General features: G+C 37.2%; 2 protein-coding genes across 4 annotated transcripts; both read left to right on the top strand.

Moving 5' to 3' along the window:
• Positions 1 to 61: 61 nt before the first annotated feature.
• LOC134744507 (menin) lies at positions 62 to 9631 on the top strand. The gene is made up of 6 exons (XM_063678325.1): positions 62 to 713; positions 1055 to 1280; positions 3631 to 3922; positions 5656 to 5805; positions 6949 to 7066; positions 7524 to 9631. Exons 1-6 carry the CDS (start codon positions 147 to 149, stop codon positions 7854 to 7856), a joined length of 1686 nt encoding a protein of 561 aa, XP_063534395.1. The 5' UTR covers positions 62 to 146; the 3' UTR covers positions 7857 to 9631.
• Positions 9632 to 19146: 9515 nt separating this feature from the next.
• LOC134744488 (uncharacterized) lies at positions 19147 to 22774 on the top strand. 3 transcript variants are annotated; one of them, XM_063678324.1, is made up of 4 exons: positions 19147 to 19277; positions 20495 to 20676; positions 20913 to 22080; positions 22545 to 22774. In XM_063678324.1, exons 2-4 carry the CDS (start codon positions 20592 to 20594, stop codon positions 22705 to 22707), a joined length of 1416 nt encoding a protein of 471 aa, XP_063534394.1. In that variant the 5' UTR covers positions 19147 to 19277; positions 20495 to 20591; the 3' UTR covers positions 22708 to 22774. The 3 variants fall into 3 exon arrangements, with proteins under 3 accessions (XP_063534394.1, XP_063534389.1, XP_063534378.1); XM_063678319.1 differs by having other exon boundaries at positions 19261 to 19384; positions 20498 to 20676; XM_063678308.1 differs by lacking the exon at positions 19147 to 19277 and adding an exon at positions 19296 to 19384.
• Positions 22775 to 24945: the final 2171 nt, after the last annotated feature.

Raw genomic sequence — 24945 nt, 5'->3', positions numbered from 1 at the left:
CATATAAGATGCAGGTGCATACATTCAATACATTGCAATTAAATATTTAATCTGTAGAGGGAATGCAGGCCGGTGTTTCATTTGGTTGTTTATTTATTTCAATCAAAAACGTTTGTTTTAACAGTGTAATATAATGCGAAGCAATAATGTCCGAATTATCACAATATAAAAAAGTATTTCCCATCGATAGTATACAAAAAGTATACGAATTGTTTGAAGAACAACTACGCAGTGGCAATGAGCCTGATTTGTCTCTGTTTTCTATCATCGTCGGTGCAGTTGAGAATAACTTAACTAATGTTAAGAACTGCGATAAAGATGTAAACATAATTAACGTGTTGACAAATAAGCTTGCCAAGATTAAATTTCCTTGCGTGGAATGGGAGGAAGTGAAGGGTCTGCACGAGCGGTTCGTGTCTTTGATGCGCAGCGGCGTGGACGCAAAGCTGCTGGCCGGCGAGTATGCGACCCGCGAGCTGGTGAAGCGGGTGGCCGACGTGGTGTGGAACTCGCTGACGCGCAGCTACTACAAGGACCGCGCGCACCTGCAGTCAATCTACAGCTTTCTCACTGGGAACAAGCTTGACTGCTTTGGCGTGGCTTTTGCCGTCACCGCGGGATGCCAAGTGCTTGGCAAGAGGGATGTGCACCTTGCGCTATCTGAGGATCATGCTTGGGTAGTGTTTGGGAAAGACGGGACTGAAACAGCAGAGGTAAGCCTTGTTTCCAAGCTATTCAATGAGCAGTCGAAGATGTAAACTTAGTGAGACCTTGCCTATTTACAAATTTGCTATAGAAAACTTCTCGATCGAGAAGTTCTAAGTGGGCAAGGTATTGGAAATGAATTCAACAAATGTTTGCTATTAAAGTGAGTGTGTAGAAAATTTGGACTATCTGGACTGCTTAGCTACTTCTCTTGCTGGCTATACATAAGTAATATTAGAGCTTATTAAAGCTTTAAGTATTTTTACGAGGCTTTTATAGCCTTTGCTTATCTTGTTTTTTCTTTAGACCAAAAACAGTTCCAATTTTACTCATAATCCAACTTTATAAGGTGACATGGCACGGAAAAGGCAATGAGGACAAGAGAGGCCGGTCCGTAGAAGATGGAATGCTGGCCCGTTCCTGGCTGTATGTAGCGGGCAAGCCCGTGGTGTGCACCCGGCTGATGGAGTTGGCGGCACTGGTGTCTTCCATCAACATCACTCTCACCCCGACCATTGATGTTCATGAAGTGGCACAAATGCAGCACAGGCTACTCTGGCTTCTTTATGAAAATGGTTTGTTTATTTTGTTTACATATGATTAGACGCTGGGTCTGGTCTTGTCTGTAGTGACCCTGCCTATGAAGCCGATGTTCCTGGGTTCGAATCCTGGTATGATAGCATGGATATTTGCTCCTGTATTCATGCGATTTATATATTTGTATTATATATTGTTGTCTGAGTACCCACGGCACAAGCTTTCTTGGGCTTAGTCAATTTGTGTAAGGATGTCCTATAATATTTATTTATTTATACTAGGAATCCCCCCACCATCAGCAAGGTGGTTGGATGACCTGGTTTGCAGGGAACTGCTGGATGTGGGTTGCTTCTATCCTGCACATTTGGAAGTCTATTGAGTCCAGCAGTGGACATCCTATGGCTGAAATGATGATGATAAAGATGACTAGGAATTATTCATAAAATGCACCGTAATATCACGCTTATCGGACTAGGCAGATTTGTGAACTTATTAAAATCTGCTTAAAATAAAACAGGAAGAAAAGTTCTAAAAATAAGACTTAGAAACTTAGAAATTAAATACCTAACTAACAAATCAAGTATTTCTTGCACCTTAAATGTTTTTGATATGTATGTACATACAAATTTAGTGTTGGTTAAGACTCGGGTCCTCTAGTCCTCTGCTTTAATACTCAACTCAGTTTTCAGACTTTTAAATATGTTGAAATTCAATTAGCCTAATGCATGAAGTTTATATTTGAACGAAATATTTTTTATTCGGATGTTTGTTACCGTTATATCTGTTCATAACCGAACACAAGTTATCAAAACTCTTTAGGTTTTTTGTTATACTTTTGTCTATGGTAGAAACATCTGAATAAAAATAAGAAAATGGAAGATATGTATCAGTTTTTATTGTTATAAAATAAATTTATTTATGTGGAGACACGGTCGGGACCAGGGCCTTTCATTTTAATATTGTCTCCAACAATATCATGTAACAAATGCATTTCCGTTATTAAATTATCATTTAATTACTCAAAATAATAAATAAAAAGTACAAGAGTTGGCCCGCGAAAAGCTAGTGAGCGAAACGCGCGAAACGTCATGTGACGTCACAGATTAGTTCTCATAAGTGTCGTTAGTAGCAAACGTCAGTTGGACCGTACAGTGAGACTTCATCACGCTCTGTCGAATTCGCGCCAATAATTATGAGTGCTCCAACCGCTCAAAAATTTTAAACATTTTAAATATTTTTTAATAAAATAATGTGAACATTTACAAAAGTATTTTTATTTTTTCCGGTGTTCAAATGATATAAATTATGATTACAAAAAAAAACGCATGGAGCTAATTGTTGGTGCAGTCTTTATTCGGAAAGCTCAAGTCCTTTTTTAAGGAAGTTTTTTAAAACGTAAAAACGAGTCGACTAAATTTAGTCGTCAAAGTCGCGAGTTCCTACCAACACTATATGTAGTACATACTTTTTAGTACTAAATTGATTTCACACAGCAATGTATTTTATTTAAGAACCCTCCCAACATTCAGCCAATATTTTACGCCAAATTCTGGACTCAAATAAAAGAGGGTCTCTCTCTCTCTCTCTCCCGACCGATTTCGGCCACAGCGACTGCAAATTATGTCTAGGAGCGGGAACTGAGCTGGTCCGCCCGCTCGTGCGCTCGCATGTGACTGCAGTATCCAATTTTCGTCTGCAGTGCTCGTCCACACCGAGGGCATGTCAGGACTCCGTCAGCGTAGTGATAGGTTAAGGCCGTAGGTGGTCGGGCCTTTAGAGCATCTCTTTTACTGTCAAGGTCTACCCTCCTACGCCCTTCGAATTCAAGAGGGTATTAATGGTATGGTACGACTTCTTAGTGTGGAAAGATTTCCAACTACCCACACTTTGTATTGTTTAGATTGTCTATTTGTATACAAAACTGACATCACTGATGGGGCGTTTTCACAAAAGAACACCTACACGCAAGGGCCCCCGAAATAATAAGATAATATATTACAGAACAGACTGATTAGCATGACTTGCGTTGTCGCGCGCGGCTCCTTATCTCAAGAGCGACTTAGAGTCGCGCGAGACAATGCAAGTCATGCTAAGTGGCCAGATTTATAACATATACTTTTATTGCTCAAATATGAAACAAAACCAAGCATGTTGATTTTTCAATTTATGAATGGAATGCAAAAATAACTCCTTTTTTTCATTGACCTAGCATTGATATACATTATATCTACGAAAGGTTAAAGAAACAAGAAAATAATAATTATTTGTTTTACAAGGGGGGATATTGATCCCTAATTTCATCATTCAATCTGTAAACTATGAGGATAAAAAGTAAAAAAAAAAAATGTTATCCATACCATTTGCCACATGTTTTTAATCACTTTACAGGATGCCTAGACATGTACCCAATGGCGCTGGGTAACCTCGGTGATTTGGACGAATACATGAAACTATCAAACTGCTCCGATCAGTCAGAAAACACACTTCCCGAAAACACCTCCAAAAGTGCCTCTAGACCGGACTCAGCTGCCTTATACACGCAAGCGATCCGTTCCTCAAGAACACACTATGAGGACCGGCATGTGTACCCGTACACGTTTCAGGGAGGGTATTACCATCGGCATAAGATGTACAAGGAAGCGTTTCACGCTTGGGCGTGTGCCGGTGACGTCATTCGTCAGTATGTACTTTGAATACCTTTATGATCGCTTGTATAGTTTGATAGATAAGGTTATGTTTATAGACATATATATTACTTCGTAAAGGCCGGCCTTACGAGCACTACGAATGGGGCCGATACATTGGAGTCAAAATCGCATTTAGTTACACCAGCGCGCTCAGTCGTGTGGCTTCGCCATTGGTGTAAACAAAGTAATATAAGCGTTCCACTGCGCAATTCGCCACACGACTGAGCGCGCTGGTGTAACTAAATGCGATTTTGATTCCAATGTATCGGCCCCATTTATAGAGCTCGTAAGGCCAGTCTTTACGAAGTAATATATATGTCTATGGATATATAGCAATATATGAGTCATTGAGTTAATTTTACGGTTAACTCACGTTAAGTTTAAATTCGAATATAATATATGAAGGGTACAAGGAAAGAACATGTCTAGTCACTGACAAAATTTTGAGTTATCGCGGTTTGAACAAAACAATACATAATTAACCATATTATTTTCGTGTGTATAGGTGTTTTTAAAGTGAAAAAAAAAGGAATTATATTTAGGTTTAATTTATTAGACGTCACAGAAGCTGTAACTTATAGTTCATTGAAACCTCTACATTTTGAGATTAAAAATCTCATTTTTAGGGTTCCATACCAAAAGAGTAAAAACGGGACCCTATTACTATGACTCCGCTGTCCGTCCCTCTGTCTGTCTGTCCGTCTGTCACCAGGCTGTATCTCATCAACCGCGTGATAGCGGTGATAGTTAGACAGTTGAAATTTTCACAGATTTCTGATGCTGCTATAAAAACAAATATTAAAAAAAAACAGAATATAATAAATATTTAAGTGGGGCTACCATACAACAAACGTGATTTTGCCGTTTTTTGCGTAATGGTACAGAACCTTTCGTGCGCGAGTCCGACTCGCACGTGGCCGGTTTTTCAAAAAAGTGACTAGACATGTTATTTCTGTGTACCCTTCATATTGATATGAAGTGACTTTAAGTAGTGCATATTATATGAGTCATGACATACAGTGGCAGCATGTCAAAGATACCTTGGGCCTGCTTTTTAGGGTTCCGTACTCAAAGGGTAAAAACGGGACCCTATTACTAAGACTCGCCTGTCTGTCTTTCTGTCTGTCACCAAGCTGTATTTCATGAACCGTGATAGACAGTTGAAATTTTCACAGATGATGTATTTCGGTTGCTGCTATAACAACAAATACTAAAAAGTACGAAACCCTCGGTGGGCGAGTCTGACTCGCACTTGTTCTTTAATACCTGTAGAATAAGATTTTTATCTTCGTTTTTTTTTATCTTCATATTTATTATTGACAAAATAAAATGTTCACTTTTTAGGGTTTCGTGGCCAAAATGGCAAAAACCGTCCGTCCATCTGTCTGTCCTAATGCCTGTGCCTGTGCCATATTTATTTCAAAAACTATAAGAAATTCTAAATTCTAAATTTGGAGCATTGGTCTATTTTTTGAGCTGCTACTAAGTTTAAAAGTTATTTAAAAAAATATATTTTTAAGGATGGCACTCCATACATGTAACTAAAACAGTTTTTTTTTTTTTCAGTAAATAGCAACATGTGACACATCATTTGATAGGTCTTTAAGAATAAGGTTAAGGTTTCTAAAAAGATTTTTGATGTCGTGAAATTATATACAACTAAACAAGAGTACAAACTTGCGATTAATAATTCAGTTCAGTCTAAAACAACTATGTTTTATTGCAGTTACAACTATTCTCGGGACGATGAAGAAATCTACAAGGAATTTTCAGAAATCGCCAACGAGCTAATACCCCAGTTAATGAAGGTTGAGAGCTCAGGACATTCGGCGCGGTCGATTCTTAAAGATCCGGAATGTTTTGCTTCCCTTTTAAGGTGAGATTGCAAGAATCACACGAACCCGTCGCCAGCCGTGTCTCACTCCGCGATTTCGTCGCGTCGCTACAAGTACATGCGGCCGCCTCAGTTTTGAGGTTTTGCCATAGTAATTGCCGCACACCGCTATGGAACGGACGCCTGCACGCGCTTGCGCCGCCTTGCGCGTAGTAGTCGCGTTTTGTTAGGGAGTGAATCTTCTGTACCTAGTACTATTATATATATTCTGTGCCGTCGCTATAAAAAGTCGCTCTCATACAATCGAAGTTACGCTTCACTACATAGTATAAAACAAAGTCGCTTCCTGCTGTCTGTCTGTGTATGCTTCTTTAAAACTACGCAACGGATTTTGATGCGGTTCTTTAATAGCTAGAGTGATTCAAGAGGAAGTTTTATGTGTATAATACATCAGCATTGCACCCGTGCGAAGCCGGGGCGGGTCGCTAGTTCATTGTTAAAATGGCATGCTGTAATGACATGAATAACTTGGATCACGTCAAATTTCATTTTATTTAAGAATGTCTTTTTAAAATGAGAGAGTAAGTCGATTGTATAGCGGCGGCTAGGTTCGTGTGGCTCTTAATATAATGTTAACCGCAAAATAATAGTTCCCAAATTCCATAAATTAGAATCATGTTTTTCCTTCATTACAAATCAACATTTTTGTAATCGCGTAGTTAGACTCTATAACTTATGCAACAATCGCCACAAAACGCTCTTTCCATATGTTACTATTATATTAATACTGGAAAGAGGGTTAGTAGTGGCAAAACATTGGCAGACAAAAATTTAGGTTTAAAAAGTTTGATCCCTTTACACGAACAAGAAGAATACTGGAAACCCATAACATAGACAACCTACATAGGCACAGAATAAGTAATAGTATTATCATACAGAACGGCTACGCACCGCCCCGCCCCGACTCGAATGACCTCGCCCCGCGACAGCAGATTGACGACCTTTTGCCGACCGCTCAGTACTGTTTTTAAGCAACTTACTCACACAATGACGCATGCCGCGTGTACAGACGTGCCGTTCACACATTAAAACGCAAGTGAGTTTTGATGTACAGCGTGTCCGCCCTGTGCCATAGGTTGGCTTTTAATACATAGACCACCCATAGAATTTTTTTCTTGTTTCCAGATTTTACGACGGAATATGTAAATGGGAAGAGGGTAGCCAGACGCCCATCCTGCACATAGGCTGGGCAAAGCCGCTGGTCAGCACCATATCCAAATTCGACGCCGAAGTTCGAGCGCAGGTACTTTTATCCTTTTTAGGGTTCCGTACCCAAAGGGTAAAAACGGGGCCCTATTACTAAGACTCCGCTGTCCGTCCGTCTATCACCAGGCTGTATCTCATGAACCGTGATAGCTAGACAGTTGAAATTTTCACAGATGATGTATTTTGACTATAACAACAAATACTAAAAACAGAATAAAATAAATATTTAAGCGGGGCTCCCATACAACAAACGTGATTTTTTTGGCTTTTTTTGCGTAATGGTACGGAACCCTTCGTTCACGAGTCCGACTCGCACTTGGCCGGTTTTTGAAATTGACGACGACTGCAATAAAATGTAACTAGACCATCGATTTCTCATCATCACCATTCAACATCTTCCATATTCTTAACCAAAGTTGAAAACAGAGAGACTTTATTTTTGCAATAAACCTGAAAACGTGACACTAACGCGCTATTATTTCCATTATATCCAGGTCCACATCATATGCAGCCTCGACGACTCCGACAAATCCGAGTCCGAGAGCAAAGAGGAGGAGAACAAATGGAACAACAACTCGGAAAGCGGGGAGCTAACCGTCCGGGAGCAATTGACCGCGGCCGTCAACAGCCGACCACGAGTTACCCTGCACAGTCACAAGATGGCGGCACTGCAGCCGTTGCTGCTAGCTGAGCGGTTGAACACGCATGCGCTGCAGCTGCAGCTAACCGCGCAGAGTCAGCTGCAGCGGCCGCAGGCGCCCGCGAAGCGACGCGACGATGATGACGCTAACACGAGTCGCGCTAAGCGCGCCAGGCGCGAGCGCTGAGCGGCTACATCGTTCATGTAAGTTACATAGGGGCCTTGGTTTCCGCTTGATGCCGTATGTTAGGGTCGGTTGCACCAAACTGTTTGTAATCGTTAAGGGGATCCCATGCCCCAATGACCTTCGATCTGAATCCCTTAGTTTTCTAATGTTATTTGTAGCTTATAAGATTAACAGCAACGGCTTTAAGCAATATAGTATCCCATATTAACTTCAAAGTTCATTGTTTTCATCAGAGATATTACGCATCAGTTGAACAATTTTAGACAAAAAAAAACTGGTTTTCGGGCCATAACTTTTGTGCTGATTAGTGTAAAATAAAAACCTTAGACAAATTTTTTAGACGTCAAAGACGAACCCAAATATGTAGATTTCGAATATGTGAGATCTTTCACAGCAATCGAGATACGAAGAAAGTGTTTTTTTAGACAATAAAAAAAAGTATTCAATTCTTTCAAAATCCGGTAGACAAAAATGGAGATAAAAGATTGAAGAACCGATAGCCGTTTGTCTTATAATTCTATATGTAGTGCAAAAGTAGGAGATACAATTCAAAACTTGTCAAAAATCAATGAAAACCTCGGGTAACCCCTTAAAAGTTCGCTAAATTTTATTGTATGTAAAGTTTCATAGTAAACCGCCGCGGCGCGCCGTGTGACGTTGATCAGTCTGGCAAGTGCGGGTGCAACTGGCACTTAAACTGTTATGGCGTTTTTCATAAACGCGTTATTGGCCTGAATTAGCTATGAATCGTTTGTCTTTATCTGTCATTTTGACTTATAAATTTGGACTGATAAACATAAACATTTGTTCCCAAAGTTGTTCATAGATGGCAGCATCAGTCTCTCTCGCTATATCGTAATTCCGTAAGGAATTCGTATAGGAGGTGCAAGCGCGCACTACTTGCCCTTAGAGTTGGTCAAAGACGCCTAGTCTTACTAAGATGGTATTTAGTCGAGAAATTGGGACGGGTACCGCCGTGGCGAGGTGGCCTAGGGGTTCATGGCGTTAGCCGCGATAGCTAAAGATGCCGGTTCGAATCCGGCCTTCACCACTGGAGGGCTTCGTCACTTTTTCTTTAATATATGACATCTATTACAGTTTATGATAAAACATAATTTAATTTAATCAGGCCCGTAAAGTTTTATGAATAAGGGGTTAGTTTTTAAACTGAGCTCGTCTCGAGAAACCATTCACTAAAATTCAAACAGTTCACGCGCCTTCTTAGCGCATGCCCACCACAAGCTACATCTGATCTGATTCATGATGATTGATTATGAATCTACTGGCAAAAGCCATAAAGTCGATAATTAATAAATATTGAACCGGTTTGCTGTTCTGAATATAAGTGGATAGTCTCGAGACGAGCTTATAGTTTTAATAATAAGAATTATACCACACTGTACAAATGGTAAACGTTATTGAAAAGACATAAGATCAGTTAAGAGGGCGCGTAAAGCCAGTAAATTAGAAGGAAACAAAAGATATGGCACGCCGCGCGAAACTTGCGACGGAAGATATGGCGTCAACCGAGACCAACGCCTTCTACACGCTATGTCAGCTACGTGTGAGCGTTTCTTTTCTTGTTATCTGTAAAAATAAAGGAGTTAGACTAAGATAAGTCTGCAACGGTTTTGATAGCACACGCAGTGAAATAAGTGTTGATTTAAACGTCAAGCTTCTATGAAATTTTATGACACTTGCACTGCGTATTCTATCAAAATCGTTGCAGACTTTTCATGGACTAACTCTAACTAGGTTGTATTTTTAACATTCATTCCTTCAGCCGGGCTAGCACATGATTGGCGCGAGAGTATCTCGCCGCGACATAGACTACCTGTCCACCTTTAATTCATACAGTTAGTAAAAGACGGGTAGTCTATCTCGCGGCGAGATACTGTCGCGTCAATCATGTGCTTGGCCTACTGTTCTATTGCGTAGCCACTTGGTCAGCGGTGTCAGCATGGTTGCATTTTTATCACCTGTCACTATGCCTGTCACTTTCGCACTTACATACTTGTTAGAACGTGACAGGCATGGTGACAGGCGATAAAAATCCTACCGTGCTAAGCCCGCTCGTCTGGTAAAAACGAAGTAAATGCCAAAGTGTGTTCGGGTAGTTCCGAAAATAGACACCAATATGATGAAATTGTGAGTGATAATACCAAAGTATTATCCGACATTTAGAACTACTTGAACACACTTATAAAGAGACGACATTTTGCGTTGTGTCAGGCAAAATGAATTTGTACCTATTTTGCTAAGGTACCCAAGTGAACCGGACCTCATTATTAATGCACTTCCCCGCCGAATTTGAACATTACCAGTAGGTATACTTAAATTATGAATAATGGAAAATGTTGCGCATACATGACAAAATATTTCTAAGGTTTATTAAATAAATAATAATAACGTAATAAAAATAGAATTATGCGTATTTGAAATCCTTCTGATTATCACTCTCTTTTATATAATAAAATTATAATTATTTACCCAATTAATATGAAATGTACAAAATCATGGAGTGTGAGTGGATCAGTATTATGGGGCATTTCACGTCAAGCGGGCAGCAAAAAAATTGTCAGGTTCTGGATTTTGTTCATAGTTGGATTAATTGGACCTATATGTGAATTAAAAAATTTGGCATCATTACTTTTTTAATATATTGCTTCGTTAAAAATTTATACGCATTTGAAAAAACTACAAAATTTGGGGAACGGATTTTTTAAAAATTATTATTGCAATTCTTTCAGTGGATTTAATTATTACTAAATAGTGATTATTTGAGAATATTAGTTGATTTCTTTGAAAATTTATAAAAAAAGTTTTTTTTATCTTTTTTTCATATAACAAACCGGAAGTTAGTATTAAATATCTTTTTTTTTCCAACTTCGCATTTTTTTATATTTTTTATTTTTACACAATAATGTAGCTTATGGTGTACTAATGTCCTATAATTTTTTTTATAATGGCATCTCGATTTGTTTTGAAGATTCATGAAGTAATTCGAAAGTACTGCGCGACGCTCCGTACTGAGAGGTAGTTCTATGTGGCAGTCTTTAATGGCCAATTACGGGTTTTTTTACTTTTGCGTAACGGAATTAAAGCAATAAACAATATTTCATCGGTTAAGATGTAGAAAAGCTAATGATGTATTATTCAATCGTGCCTTGTAGCGCTATCACTGATCAACCATATCTTGGAACTGAAAACAAAACGTTTATGTTTTAACAAAACGCTAGAGGTAACTTAATAACTATAGCTAGGTTTAGGCGGGGTATGTCACATGCTTAAGAGGTCACTTTCGAGTTAGGTCACGTTCTGAGGACGTCACTTTCTGTACGTCACATTCTGAGTTTGTCACATTCCGAGCTCGTCACATTCTGAGTACGTTACTTTCTGAGAACGGCACTTTCTGAGGACGTCACTTTCTGTGAACGCCACTTTCTGAAGCCCTCGCTTTCTGAGTACGTCACTTTTATAGCATAGTAAGATTAAAGCGTATACCTGCATGAACAATGGATACCAGCAATCATAACAGCTGTACGGCATACGGCCGTTTTTATGCCGTACAGCTAATATGATTGCTGGTATCCATTGTTAATGCAGGTATACGCTTAAATATTACTTTGCTATAAAAGTGACGTACTCAGAAAGTGACGAACTCAGAAAGCGAGGGCCTCAGAAAGTGGTGTTCTCAGAAAGTGACGTACTCAGAATGTGACGAACTCAGAATGTGACGTACAGAAAGTGACGTCCTCAGAACGTGACCTAACTCGAAAGTGACCTCTTAAGCATGTGACATACCCCGCCTAAACCTAGCTATAGTTATTAAGTTACCTCTAGCGTTTTGTTAAAACATAAACGTTTTGTTTTCAGTTCCAAGATATGGTTGATCAGTGATAGCGCTACAAGGCACGATTGAATAATACATCATTAGCTTTTCTACATCTTAACCGATGAAATATTGTTTATTGCTTTAATTCCGTTACGCAAAAGTAAAAAAACCCGTAATTGGCCATTAAAGACTGCCACATAGAACTACCTCTCAGTACGGAGCGTCGCGCAGTACTTTCGAATTACTTCATGAATCTTCAAAACAAATCGAGATGCCATTATAAAAAAAATTATAGGACATTAGTACACCATAAGCTACATTATTGTGTAAAAATAAAAAATATAAAAAAATGCGAAGTTGGAAAAAAAAAGATATTTAATACTAACTTCCGGTTTGTTATATGAAAAAAAGATAAAAAAAACTTTTTTTATAAATTTTCAAAGAAATCAACTAATATTCTCAAATAATCACTATTTAGTTATAATTAAATCCACTGAAAGAATTGCAATAATAATTTTTAAAAAATCCGTTCCTCAAATTTTGTAGTTTTTTCAAATGCGTATAAATTGTTAACGAAGCAATATATTAAAAAAGTAATGATGCCAAATTTTTTAATTCACATATAGGTCCAATTAATCCAACTATGAACAAAATCCAGAACCTGACAATTTTTTTGCTGCCCGCTTGACGTGAAATGCCCCTTATGTCAACTGTTTCTTTAAATGAATTACTGAACCTTTTGACCGCCGCATACAAAGAGTTATTGATTATAAAAGAGATGTTAAATCTAAAAAATACATCATCTGTGAAGATCTCAACTGTCCGGCTATCACGGTTCGTGAGATACAGCCAAGGGTTTAGTAATTAATTGAATGTACACTTAGAGCAATAAAAACGTTTCACGTTGTATTGAAATCTCAATACAAAGTGATCAGTTTTCATTGAACTGAAAGTGTATTTCAAAATCATGTGCATGAATGAAGCAGTGCTCGAGCAGTTGAAATGTACAAAAAGCGATACAAATACTTCAGAGGGTATTGTAATGTTGAAATTAGAAATATATAACAAAGGATATAATTAAGTATTTTCTGTGCATGTAGTACTTGATAGATTTTAGATGTAATGATGTAATATGTTGATCTTGTTATGTTGACTGTAAAAAATACTAAAATTATAGCCATAGGGTATTTGACTGTATTTAAAATAAATTATTTTACACCATGCAAGAAATAGAGCACCGGAAGATTAATAGAGAAACGTAGACAGTAGTTATTTTTAGACATAATTTCTATTTCAAAACCCGTATAAAACTATAAATAGTAGGTAATTTGATCGTGACGTCACATGCTAGTGTTTCATACTCCATAGTAGCAAATCGTTTAAACAGTTTGAAAAAAGAAACTGATTTGACTAGCAGTCAAATACCCTATGTGAAGTTAGGCGGTTATTACACTGATGCTGTTTCCCCACGGCCCGGGGTGCGTGCGATACAGCGGCCACAGCACTATTCATGTTTAATAGTGTAGAGGGGGCATAACGTTGCCCTGACAGCTTTGCGGAAATCGCACCAGTGCGATAGCTGCCTTAAGATTAAGATATTATCTGACCGAGTGAGCTCTTCACCGGTTGGATGATTTTGGCTTTTAACATAGAGAATTTAGTATACAGAGTGTTTTACATGAATTTCTATTGCGACAACCCTGGCGATTACCGTCTCCTATGTCAATACAAAATCTTTGTTTACGGGTGTTTATATGGCTAGTGAAAGTTTTATTTTTTATACCAGGGGCACAATAAAGCCTTGGAAGTCTACAATAAACGATATTGCAATGTAAATTTTCTTGCTTAAATAAAGAGCAGGATTTGCATTTAAACGGACTAATTAAGAGTCCCCGGCAAGCTCGGTTCTCCATGCAAACGTAGTTACGCTCTCATTTTTAAAAAGACTAGCTAGATTGATTTGAAACTTTGTACTTACAATAGGATAAGGTATATCTAGGTCTGTAATTAGTTCATGTAGCTTCAGATACAATAGTAAAAAAATAATGCAGCGCATTTAAGTTTTTCATACAAAACTTGTTTTTGCGTTATTTCGTTTGTTTTATATACTAGAGCCATATAAACTAATTACAGACCTAGATATACCTCATGTCAGTGTAAATGCAAAGTTTCATTACAATCCAACACGTAGTTTTAAAATGAGAACGAAACTCCGTTTGTATGGGAAGGTGAAATTCGGCCGAGCTTGCCGGGGACTTTTAAAATCCGTTATTATTTATACCGTATGTTGTTTTGTTTTACTAGTTTACCAGAGGGCCTATCGCCAACCACGAACGAAGTTTTGCCTCTCTGTCGCACCTACGTTCGAATTTACAAGTGCGTCAGAGAGGCAAAACTTCGTTCGTGGTTCGCGGTAGCCCCTCAGTAATGTTCTCGAAAGAGTTAAGCGTAACGCAGGTACCTTTTGCTTTGCATCAATGCACACAGGGATAACTTAGCGCCACTTGCACCATCCCAATAACCCAGGGTACTGGTAACCATGGTAACTCCAGGTTTAACCGGTTAACCCAGGGTTAGTGGAATGGTGCAAGTGGCGCTAATTGTATCAATATTTTAACGCTTTTTATTTGTAAAAAATCATTGAAAGAGCGTAAAGTTTAGTCTAACCGTAACTTACAACACTGAAAAAAGATTAATTAGGTAGTACCTAGTAGTTGTTAGATATGGATATTTGTTCTATTAAATATTCTATTTTTCTTACCTAAGGTGAAATAGGGTAAAATAACATAGTTTATTTATCTCGGGGCTAAACAAACACTATATATTTTATTTATTATAAACAAAACCTCAGACATTCACTGCACACAGCCGTCCATCGCCACGCAAACATACGGTAATAGAAAACTATGACGATTCTATAAAGTTACGAAAACACTGAAGGGGTTTTGAACATAATTACAACACACATACAATAGTTTTTAGATTTATATTATTTATAAGTTAAATTTTCAGTATTAATGATTCTAAATGTTTTTCAATTTTTATCTTAAATTGTATAAGAAAAACATCTCCTGCAACTAATATTCTGGAGAGGAGCGCTGTTTACCCTAAAGTACAGGTTATACCTATGTAGGAAGCAGAATTTCTAGTTTTAAGGCAATCATTGTAATATGTTTTATAAAAAAAATAAAGTCATCTTGCCCCGGTGTTCGTCTTACCCCTCTTCACCTTATTATCTGTGATTATCTTGATGCTTTTAATAATGTAATTATTGATTTAGCATTTGTACTTAAACGTAACATTCATGTTGTCTGTGATAAAACACTCTGTATTGTATACAGAAACGCTTTTGGGTTTTCAAAACCTGTGCAATAAATGTAATAAAGACTTGATGAAACTTTGAACAAACTATACACCTTTCCTTATACTGTATAGTGAAGGTAATTCATTAAATCGTAATTATATTATAAATAATCCTCCCGCCGATCACACATTTTGTATCACACGTTTATATACTCGTTTTGACAAAACATTTTTGTTCTTTCGCATACTAATAATATTATATATATATTATAATATTATATTTATATTATGTAATGTCTTGTTCGTTTGTGCTTACGAATAAAATATTATACTATTCTATTTTAATAGTAACACTGAACATTGATTGGTTTTGGTAGAACAAATTTTTACCAAGCAGATACATCTGCGAGCGATACTGCAAATGGAAAAAATACATTGCTTCGGGCAAGACACGAACTTGCGACCTTTCGGAACAACCACCACAACTGAGCTACCGAAGCGTGCTAATCTTTACATTCATGCCGTTTTGTTTACACGCCTTAGGGAGGCGCATAGCGACATCTAACGTAAATTACGTATCTTAACAATATGTCCTGCCTGAAGCGGTGAATTTTTCCTCTAATATAAACTTTTGTGGTTTTGCTAGACATTGGTTCTGCCGTGGCGGAGATAAAAAACAACTGAGGAAATACATCAATTCATCTCAGTACAACCTAATAAAAGTACAATCGGGGACATTCGCCGTGAACCACCTTAAGGGCAAAAATCGTTTAAACGCCTGCAGGCGGTTTGTGGATAGCATAAAAGTGATGACCAATAGCATGGCACTTAAAAATGTAGGTGTTGAAAACAAAAGGTTAACTCAGGCAAAGTTTATTGTCGTCCATTGTCTTTGTGACGGTCGGCATTTTCAAACTAAGATAAGGAATCCAAAATACATCCTCATTGGTTATCTTTATGGGGAGGCGAAGCTTAACCGAAACAACAACAACTAATAAACTGTCTTTATTACCATTTGTTTGTCTCATTACCTGCTTTTACCTATTTAATATTAAGATAAATAATCCTAAATGCATCGTAATTGGTTATCTCTATGGGAGGCGGAATTTAGCTCGCTCGTAAGGATTGAGGTAAAAAAATTCTGAACTGTTTCACCGCCAATGTCCCCGATAGTACCTAGTTTATAATGTGGACGTTGTATCGGACATGAACACAATCGTGCGAACTAAAGCACGGACGCTAACCACGAAGAATTTCACGTGTCACGCCGTTTCCTACCCTGTCCCGTTTGCACAGTGGCAATGACCGCCATCATCGACGAGACAGCAATATAATTATTCGCGTGCGATAGAGATAGGAATTAGGAAATGGCGCGGCAATGTACGAAATTGTTTGTGCTTACTATATTCAGATTACCTACAACATACAAGTATCGTAGAATCAACTTGAAGTGTGCTTCAGTGTGTAGAACTCGTTTCATAGGAATGGTATATTTGTAGGTATGCCTTGTATTTGTATAATATATTATTATCATATGTATATCTTGGAGTAACTATTCTCGTCGAGTTAACGTTAAGACTGCATTACGTGTTTTCTTAAAGCAAGTGATTAAAAGTATCAAAACTAAAACTGTATGTATATTTTGTGTCGTTTTCTAAGAATGGGTTAGTTTACGTTTTAATTTTGATAGTATCGTTTAATTTCATGTGTAATAACCTATGTTTACCTATGTTAACCTGTGTTTAATAACCTATGTAGCAATAAGTGTTTTATATCAGGGACCCGTCCACCCCTTCACAAAAAAAAGCCTGCTTAGTCGTTTATCGAATAGCCCAACGATTGGCTTTCCCTTTCACCCGAATTCGGGGAATTGCTTACCCGTTCATTCGACTTAGCTCTAGGAAGGGGTTTCCCTTTCAAATACCGCTCAAATAAAAGAGTATCCCCTTCCTAATTCAAAAAAATTAGGACAGCTGTGCTGTCAACGCGCTAGTCACTCAGTCCTTTACTATACCAGATGAGCAATAATGAGCAATATTTGATTCTATTTTTACGAAGAGAAAGTTTAAAATGGAATAGGCAAGAGGTTAGCGATTAAGGAAAGGGTATCGAACGGGTATCAGCTTACCCGTATTATGAAGCGCTTAAAAAGCCAAATCAAAGGGTTTTAGTTAGCAACGGCTGTGGTAAGCAAAGCCTTATGAAATACCCCTTCACAAACCCTCGAAGGGGATACCGGGCGGGACCCTGTTCCATATATTAATGTTACTTTACCGACCGATGTTATTAAGCAAATTTATTATTGTTCAAATAAGTCGCACGAACCTAGCCGCCACCGCCGATGAAATTTGACATGAACATACAAGTATATCTATGTACATATGTCTGGCCCTAGTTTTAGTTTCTAGAAATGTAATACAAAGAAATTATTTGTGAACTTCGGTTTTCGCGGTTATAGCCCTGATTAGGAAAAAGTAGAAGAAACATTATTTTGACGCGAAAATTTTTTGGCTTTTGTATGGAGGGTTGGCCGACTTGGACGACCTGCCGGGTTTGGCGGCGGATTCGTGTGGTCCTTCATTTTTCAAGATTGTAACACCGTTGGTTAAGGCAAAACCGACTAATGTCTAAAGGGGATTATATCTGGGTATCTTTTCGCCGGACACTTTCTGCTATCTTGCTGAAATGGTATGCCAAACTATAAGTACCTACCTAATGTATTTTACATACGGCTGAATCTCATAAAAGTATACATTTATCTATGACCTCTAATGGCTCTATTGTACAGCCTTTTATAAACTCTAAACAGCTCTAATATAAACAATTATGAACGGAAATAATCACTTGCCCTACTAAAATCTACACTATCTACAATAGGGCTGTAATTACATTTTAGTATTATATTTTCCTGAGATGATGATAATGTTATGCCTAATTATTAATTAAATTTGATGTTTACTATAAATTATTGTAATATTTAGTTAATGTTCTAGTTGTTCATATTTTAATAATACCTCTTAAATGCTAATACCGAGGCAAATGAAGCATATAATTTATATTGTATTTGTGCCAGTTGAAATGTGAATTAAGAATTCTGCGTAGTTTAAGTTTGCAGTGTGACTGCATTTTACGAAGTAATTGTGATTGTATCTGCATTTATAGTTATAAATGTGTTAATACTTCTTTATTAATTCTAGCGTTTTGTTGCCGCTATCTTTAGACAGTAGTGCCGAGTGCGTAATTAGAAATGAGCCAGATCAACATAATAAACTGTATTTTGCAAATACATTACTGTGTTTTATTTACCACTAGATAGATAAAAACTTTCTAATTCTATCAGACTCCATGCCCTAGAGCCCATTGATTTAGCATAGGACCTTATCTTATTTACTTTATATGCAAAAACATTTTTAAAAAAATGGGGTGGCCCTAAAAGTTAATTTGTCAGTGCGTATTTTGTCCGCACAAAGGGAAGAGAGACGTGGATGCGTCCTGGACAACTAAGGCGATTATATATCACTATCAGTTTTATCACACAGTATCACACAGACGCCAAACGCCAGTCGGTTACTGCGGAGGTGTGCAAGCGAGACAACGCTATAGACACATCATATAGTTTGTCAAAGGACTGTCTTATTTCAAACATAAATAGAGACACGACAGAGAGAATCATACTATCTTTGTCTTACACTAGTACTAGCACCCAAAAGAAAAGGATGAGTATAATTTTTTGTTCTTATTTACTGTCAATTTGGTTTTGGGCTTCTTGTCAAACAAAATGACAAAACTATGTGTCTATAGTTGGTCAAACCAAATTGCTAAATAAGAACAAAAAAAAAAATGAATCCTTTTCTTTTGGATACTAGTGAAAGGAAGATATAGTTTGTCAAAGCGCTGTCTCATTTCAAACATAGACAGAAAAAATCATGCTATCTTTGTCTTACACTAGTACTAGAACCTAAAAGAAGAGGATGAGTAAGTATAGTTTTTTTTGTTCTTATTTACTGACAATTTGGTTTGATCAACTATATATTTTATCAATAAAAAATTGATTGATTCTTATAAAAATAAATTCGAGCTTAAATTTCAAAGCTCAATTTGGACTTTTGGACAAACGTCGTAAAAAGTTACCCCTGTCACGTCACGTCATCTAAATTGTCAAATTCAAGTTCAAGTTATCGGTGAAGGTGAAAGCTGCGTTTGCGTCTGTTTTTGTGAACCAAATAATTACCTGAACTTATGTTATATGAGACAATTTGAGTGGAATATTTACGTGAAAACAGGTATTCTAACAATATACACATGGAATAATTGTTTACTAGATGCATGCTTTGCGTAAACATCTCGCTGTTCAATTGGGAACAGACGAGTTCAAACGCTGTGATCTTTGGTAAGACGCAATATAATTATTGAAATGTTTCTTTGTTATTAAAAAAAAAATAAATAAAAAAAGCCTTTTATTTCTCGCAGATATAAGAAAAAGTACACTCATAGAATTAAATTTATAGTCAAAGGTGCTTCGTAAAAAGTTACAGTACATTTCTATATCTCCCTATTCTGTCATGCAAATTTTGATAAATTCCTTAGTAGGCATTAATTAATTATTAATTAAGTTTAATACATTTAATTAAATTGAATATTTTCATGCCTTATAATTAATAGAATAATAGAGTCAACAAAATGCAGCTTGATAGTTTAAATGTCAATAGTCAATAGTAATATAATATTAAAGTATAAATAGCAATGTCAAGCGAGAACCCCTCTCAGCTGAGGGTAAAGGCCTCCTCCAGAGATGACCAGCGGTCTCTATCTTTGGCTTGTGTCGTCCATTGTTTGCCAGCCGTATGTGTGATGTCGTCTTCCCATCTGGCTCTTGGTTTTCCTCGTTTTCTTTTACCTAGCGGTCCTGGCCATTTAGTTAGCGCCGTTGTCCAGCGACCGTCGCTCATGCGGGCTACGTGGCCTGCCCACCGCCATTTCATTCTTTTTGAGTAGGTTAGGGCGTCTATTACTCCAGATGCTTGTCTTATGTTAGAGTGCCGTATTTTTTGAATCTTTCTGATTTTCAACATGCTTCTCTCCATACCTCGTTGGCAGGAGGTTATTTTATTTTTTATTTGATTCGTGAATTTCCACGTCTGGCAGGCATAGGTGAGTGATGGCAATAGGCAGGAATCCATGACTTTCCTCTTAATCTTTATTGGTATCTGGCTTTTGAAAATTTCCTTTAGGCTCCAATACTTTCTCCATGTTCCTTTTACTCTTCTGTCAATTTCCATCTCGTTGTTTTCTTTTTCGAAAGAGATTAGTTTGCCTAAGTAAATATATGACTCGACATATTCTAGTGGTATGTCTTCGATGATTATTGGCTTCTTTGATGAGTTTGTCATAATTTTTGTTTTACTGAAATTCATTTCTAGGCCCACTTGCCTACTTGATTTTTGTAGAGTGTCTATCATATTCTTTGTTATTACTATGTGCTTATTGTTCTTAATTTTAGCAGTGATAAAGCGGATGGGAGCGCGATATTCGCCTGCGGTCACCCTGGTTGTAGTGACTGCGTGGCCAATGGCGAGTGCCAAACTTGTGCACCATTAATGGAACCAAATTCCGATCGACCTCTATCGGATGTCCTCTACACTAAAGCCTCAACATCTCTTCAGGATACTTTACAATCAGATGGTAGGTCAGGTGTATAATACATATTTATTATTTGTGGTATTTTCTATAAAAAGGGACCTTATTGTCGATGGCGCTTACGCCATTATAAACGATGCTCCGATATAAATACAATGCCGCGTGACGCTGTGCGGCGTAAGCGCCATCGACAATAAGGTACCTTTTCATAGAAAATGCCCCATTTTATATTTTATTTTGATTTACATATACGTTACTAATGTTAGCTTTCTAATTTTTAGAGTACCAGAGGCAGAGGATATCCGAAAAATTAAAAGTTGAGAAAGAATTGTTCCCAGAATGCATACAAGCTCCTGCAAAGTACTTCAATAAGAGGAAAAGCTTGAATGTGTCTAAAAAGGGTAAAGAAAATAGACACAGTACCATATTTCCTGGAGAAGAGATATCATCACCAGGAGAGTTTACAATGAATAAAGTAACATCATATGTTCAAGAATGGTTGAGCAAGCAATCAAAAACTTCCTTTGGGCCGCAGCCTCGTTCACCCTTCTCAGACCTTAAAGTAAATACTCACCACAACCAGACACATTCCACCCCAGTGAAAGACAAAGAAAAAGAAAATGTTCCAAAGTTAGGAACCAGGCAATTGAAAAGAAAAAGACCAAGATTAAAACAAACACCTACAACACCGAGTAACACAAGTCTAGAAAACTTCTTAAAACCTGTTGAAAAAGCTAAGGCTAAGAAGGCTTGGGGTGCTAAAAGATTGAAGCAAGAATTTGATGACCCCAAACCTGTGGAATCCAAAGGGGAGGGCAACCATCAAAATAATGAGAATGTAATTGAAATTGAAGAATGCTGTACTATAGAAGACACACAGGATTCGATTGTTGATAAAGATAGAATGGCTCTCCTAGAAGTGCACAGAGCCAGTTTGGAGGAATCTGTGGAAATAATAGAAGATACTGAAGAAAATTCTCCACATTCACACAAAACGTCTCATGTGGCATTTTTGAAAAAGAGCTACCTTTTTGAAAACTGTTCACAATGCATTGATGCTAGCATGAACACTTTAACTGATATTGAACAGTGGTCACACAATAATACTCCGATTAAGTCTAATGAAGTCTCTATAACTGTAGAGAACAAAAGTTTCATAGCTACAATTAGTATAGTTGATTGTAATCCTGGTAAAAAACAGTCAACTGCAGTTCAAACAGTGGAAGATCCCTTCTTTGGGTTTGAACAGCCATCACAAGAGGATTCTGCATCACTTATTTCTAAGATGAAAGAATATATTGAAACTGCAGACTTGGTAAAAGGTGATATGCCAGAGACTGATTCTCAAAAGACTTCTTGTACTGATGTAGTCTTAGAGGAACAAGTTAAGAAGGCCGATGAGAACATCCAGGAGGATAATATGGATAGATTTGGTCATAGCAGTGAACAGTAAGTTAATATTCACTTTTCTTGAGCCAATTTTGTAGTTAGAAACTTTTTGGTATTAATTCATTTATTGAAATTTTTAATTAGCGGGCATTTGTTACTAATATTGCCTAAAACTGTACATCAAGTCATTGACAGGGTTTCAACTAATTGTTTTTATAATATATCATTAAGTGCTCATAAATACATTTAAGAGCAATGAAAATGGGACACTTTGCATAGAAAATTTTATACAAAGTTCTTTTCAAAGTTTTATGGTATGATCCAAAGAACAGTTTTATGTTCATCAATTAGCTACCTAGGTAATTTAAGTCAGACAATTTGTAATGTGTGTTATGCATAAAATATGCATTGAAGATAAGGTCACCGAATTCTTATATTATTACTTTGTTTTGGAAAAGGAATATTTAAATGTCAGGTATATTCTGAACTTTAAATTAACTCTTTCATGTTTCTATTTTTTCCAGTGATTTTGGTGTCCTGAATCCATTAGATGGAGCTGGTTTCCAAAACAAGAGGCCAAGGCGAGGCCGCAGTGCCACGCCAGACAGCAACAACTCCTCCGACAAAGAGAACTGTGATCCCAACCGGAAGAAAAGACAAGCTAAAAAGATGAAAAATAAAAAATAATCCTTAAAACAAGGCCGGCCATATGAATGTTTCAAGTGTACGTTAGAAATTAAAGTGTTTTATTTAATTCTTTTATACATTTTTGGTTTTTTTTTTTAGCCTCATTGAAGACCTAGACAGGATCAGATGATTTTTTCAAATAATGCAATAATAACGCATGCATGATTTGAAGGTATATCAGTGGCAGAAAAGGTAAGGTTTGATTTCAATTACTTTACTACTTAAAGTTAAAATATTCAAGGTTTTTTCGGCTATCTAATGCCGACCTCTGGGATTTGATAAATTAACACGCGACCGGCGGCGGCGACAGTCAGACATCACAGCTTTGCTAATATGACCCAATATCGAGTCGGTGGGAATAGAGGGATTTTAAATAGCAATAAGAGAGTTCATCGCGGATTTTATTTAAGATGTTTTATTATCACTCACTACATAATCTGGGGGCACGGTAGTGTAGCACTACGTTACATGGGAGCCAGGGTGAAAAATTTATTCAATGAAACGGCCAAGCCACATATTTTGACTAAGGTGTAGTTTGTGAAGTTAGGGCGTATAGAGTTAGAAGCTTGGCTCTATGTGAGATCTGATAACTTTTTGACAGTGCGAGTCTCGGCAACATTTTACATGAAAATATTTTTGGTGGTATAATATTTACTTAATTCGTTATGAAGTTTATTCTATCAATAACAAATACAGTTGTTGCTGGGTGTCTGTATAATTAATATTGTGTATTTAAACGAATTGTATTGTTATTGTCCACACCATCTGATTTGATCAGACAATTTAATCAGATTGGGCGAAAATTGCCCCGTCTGGACTGACCTTTATGGCGATAAATCAGTTAAGGTAAAAATAAAACGAGTGCATAGTGAGAGGTGTACTCATGTATTGTTGATAATGGAGCTACGAATGGGATCACCAAGATTTCCAACCGCCGCCGCCGCCGGATCTCCAGCCGCCGCCGCCGGAACTCCACCCGCCGCCGCCGCTCTTCCAGCCCCCGCCGCCACCACCGCTTCGCCAACCGCCTCCGCCTGTACATGTAAATTTACGGACGCATCTTGAGATAAGCTCAGAAATTAAAGCATTATTAATGTAAGTAAATATGTGTCGTTTCCAAACAAAAAGTCCCACTTTGTCGCTTGCCGTAAGGACGTTCGGACAGGTTATTCGTATAAAGATACAAGCAAATCTCGTCCTTATGGTAAGCGACAAAGCGGGACCCTTGACTAAACTTCGACACATATAAGTGACGTTTTTATACGTAACGTAAACAAATAGCGCCAAAACTATAAGTTAAATTAATCTTTAGTAGTGGGAAATTCATTGCTAATTAGTTTTCCATACTTGTTCAAAAAATAACCGATTAGAGAAGTGTCATAAAATTTACAAATTAAGAATTACCCAATTAAAATAATAACCGGTTGAAATATATGTAAAAAACTAAAAATACGTTATTTCATATTTGACAAGTTTAAAAAAACATTCACGATTTTTATTTCACATTTGTAGTTATTATATCTATTTGGGTTTTAAATGTTTTAATGAATTAATTTAACTTGAACTTTCCTGGGTACATAAATTATTTATATTTTTACCAAATCAGTAACAGAAATAGTTACTGTTTTTAATACTAAGATCCTTTTCCGAATGTCACCTTTAGATAAGAAAACTAAAATTGGTTCATAGCAATACCAATAACATAAGACCTCGAATGATCGTCGTTAAATTGTAAAACATGATTAATTGTAAAGTAAACATCTTCTGTATTCGGAATAACTTGCGCGGTTGCGAAACCTCGGGTCATCGAGCGAATGGATGACCCAGCCTTCGGCGGACAAACGTTCTCTAGCATAAATACACATTATTCATTCACATATACCCACGGTAAACACCTGTTTATATTATTATTTTTTGTTTTGGGTCATAAATAACGTAATCTATAGGTACGGTAGAGTTCATGTTCAGAAACATCTTTACAAACCAACGTTCCAAAAATATATTCACACGACTTTATTGTCAGTGTCTTAAAGGCGTGTAAATATACTTGTAGAGATTTGTCAACTGGACTGTATACAGATCGACCTAGTACCTACTGAACTCAGCTAATCCTTGAACTATAGATATTAGACAATTATCAAGTAGGTAATTAGTCAGACGTGAGTGAACGTAGACTTACCTCCGCCGCTGCTGATGACTTTAATGATCTTTACCTCTGTAAATGTACAAAAAGTAATA

The sequence above is a fragment of the Cydia strobilella genome, chromosome 1 (assembly GCF_947568885.1).
Source record: "Cydia strobilella chromosome 1, ilCydStro3.1, whole genome shotgun sequence".
NCBI lineage: Eukaryota > Metazoa > Arthropoda > Insecta > Lepidoptera > Tortricidae > Cydia > Cydia strobilella.
This window is presented reverse-complemented; position numbering and strand designations above follow the sequence as displayed.

What these genes read in the sequence shown, in the direction of transcription:
- LOC134744507 (XM_063678325.1), top strand. Translation starts at nt 147, where the DNA reads ATGTCCGAATTATCACAATATAAAAAAGTATTTCCCATCGATAGTATA. An exon ending in ACGGGACTGAAACAGCAGAG is followed by an intron (nt 714 to 1,054) that starts GTAAGCCTTGTT and finishes CAACTTTATAAG; the next exon opens with GTGACATGGCACGGAAAAGG. An exon ending in TGTTTTGCTTCCCTTTTAAG is followed by an intron (nt 5,806 to 6,948) that starts GTGAGATTGCAA and finishes TCTTGTTTCCAG; the next exon opens with ATTTTACGACGGAATATGTA.
- LOC134744488 (XM_063678308.1), top strand. Translation starts at nt 19,317, where the DNA reads ATGCATGCTTTGCGTAAACATCTCGCTGTTCAATTGGGAACAGACGAG. An exon ending in TTCAAACGCTGTGATCTTTG is followed by an intron (nt 19,385 to 20,494) that starts GTAAGACGCAAT and finishes TCTTAATTTTAG; the next exon opens with CAGTGATAAAGCGGATGGGA. An exon ending in GGATACTTTACAATCAGATG is followed by an intron (nt 20,677 to 20,912) that starts GTAGGTCAGGTG and finishes TCTAATTTTTAG; the next exon opens with AGTACCAGAGGCAGAGGATA.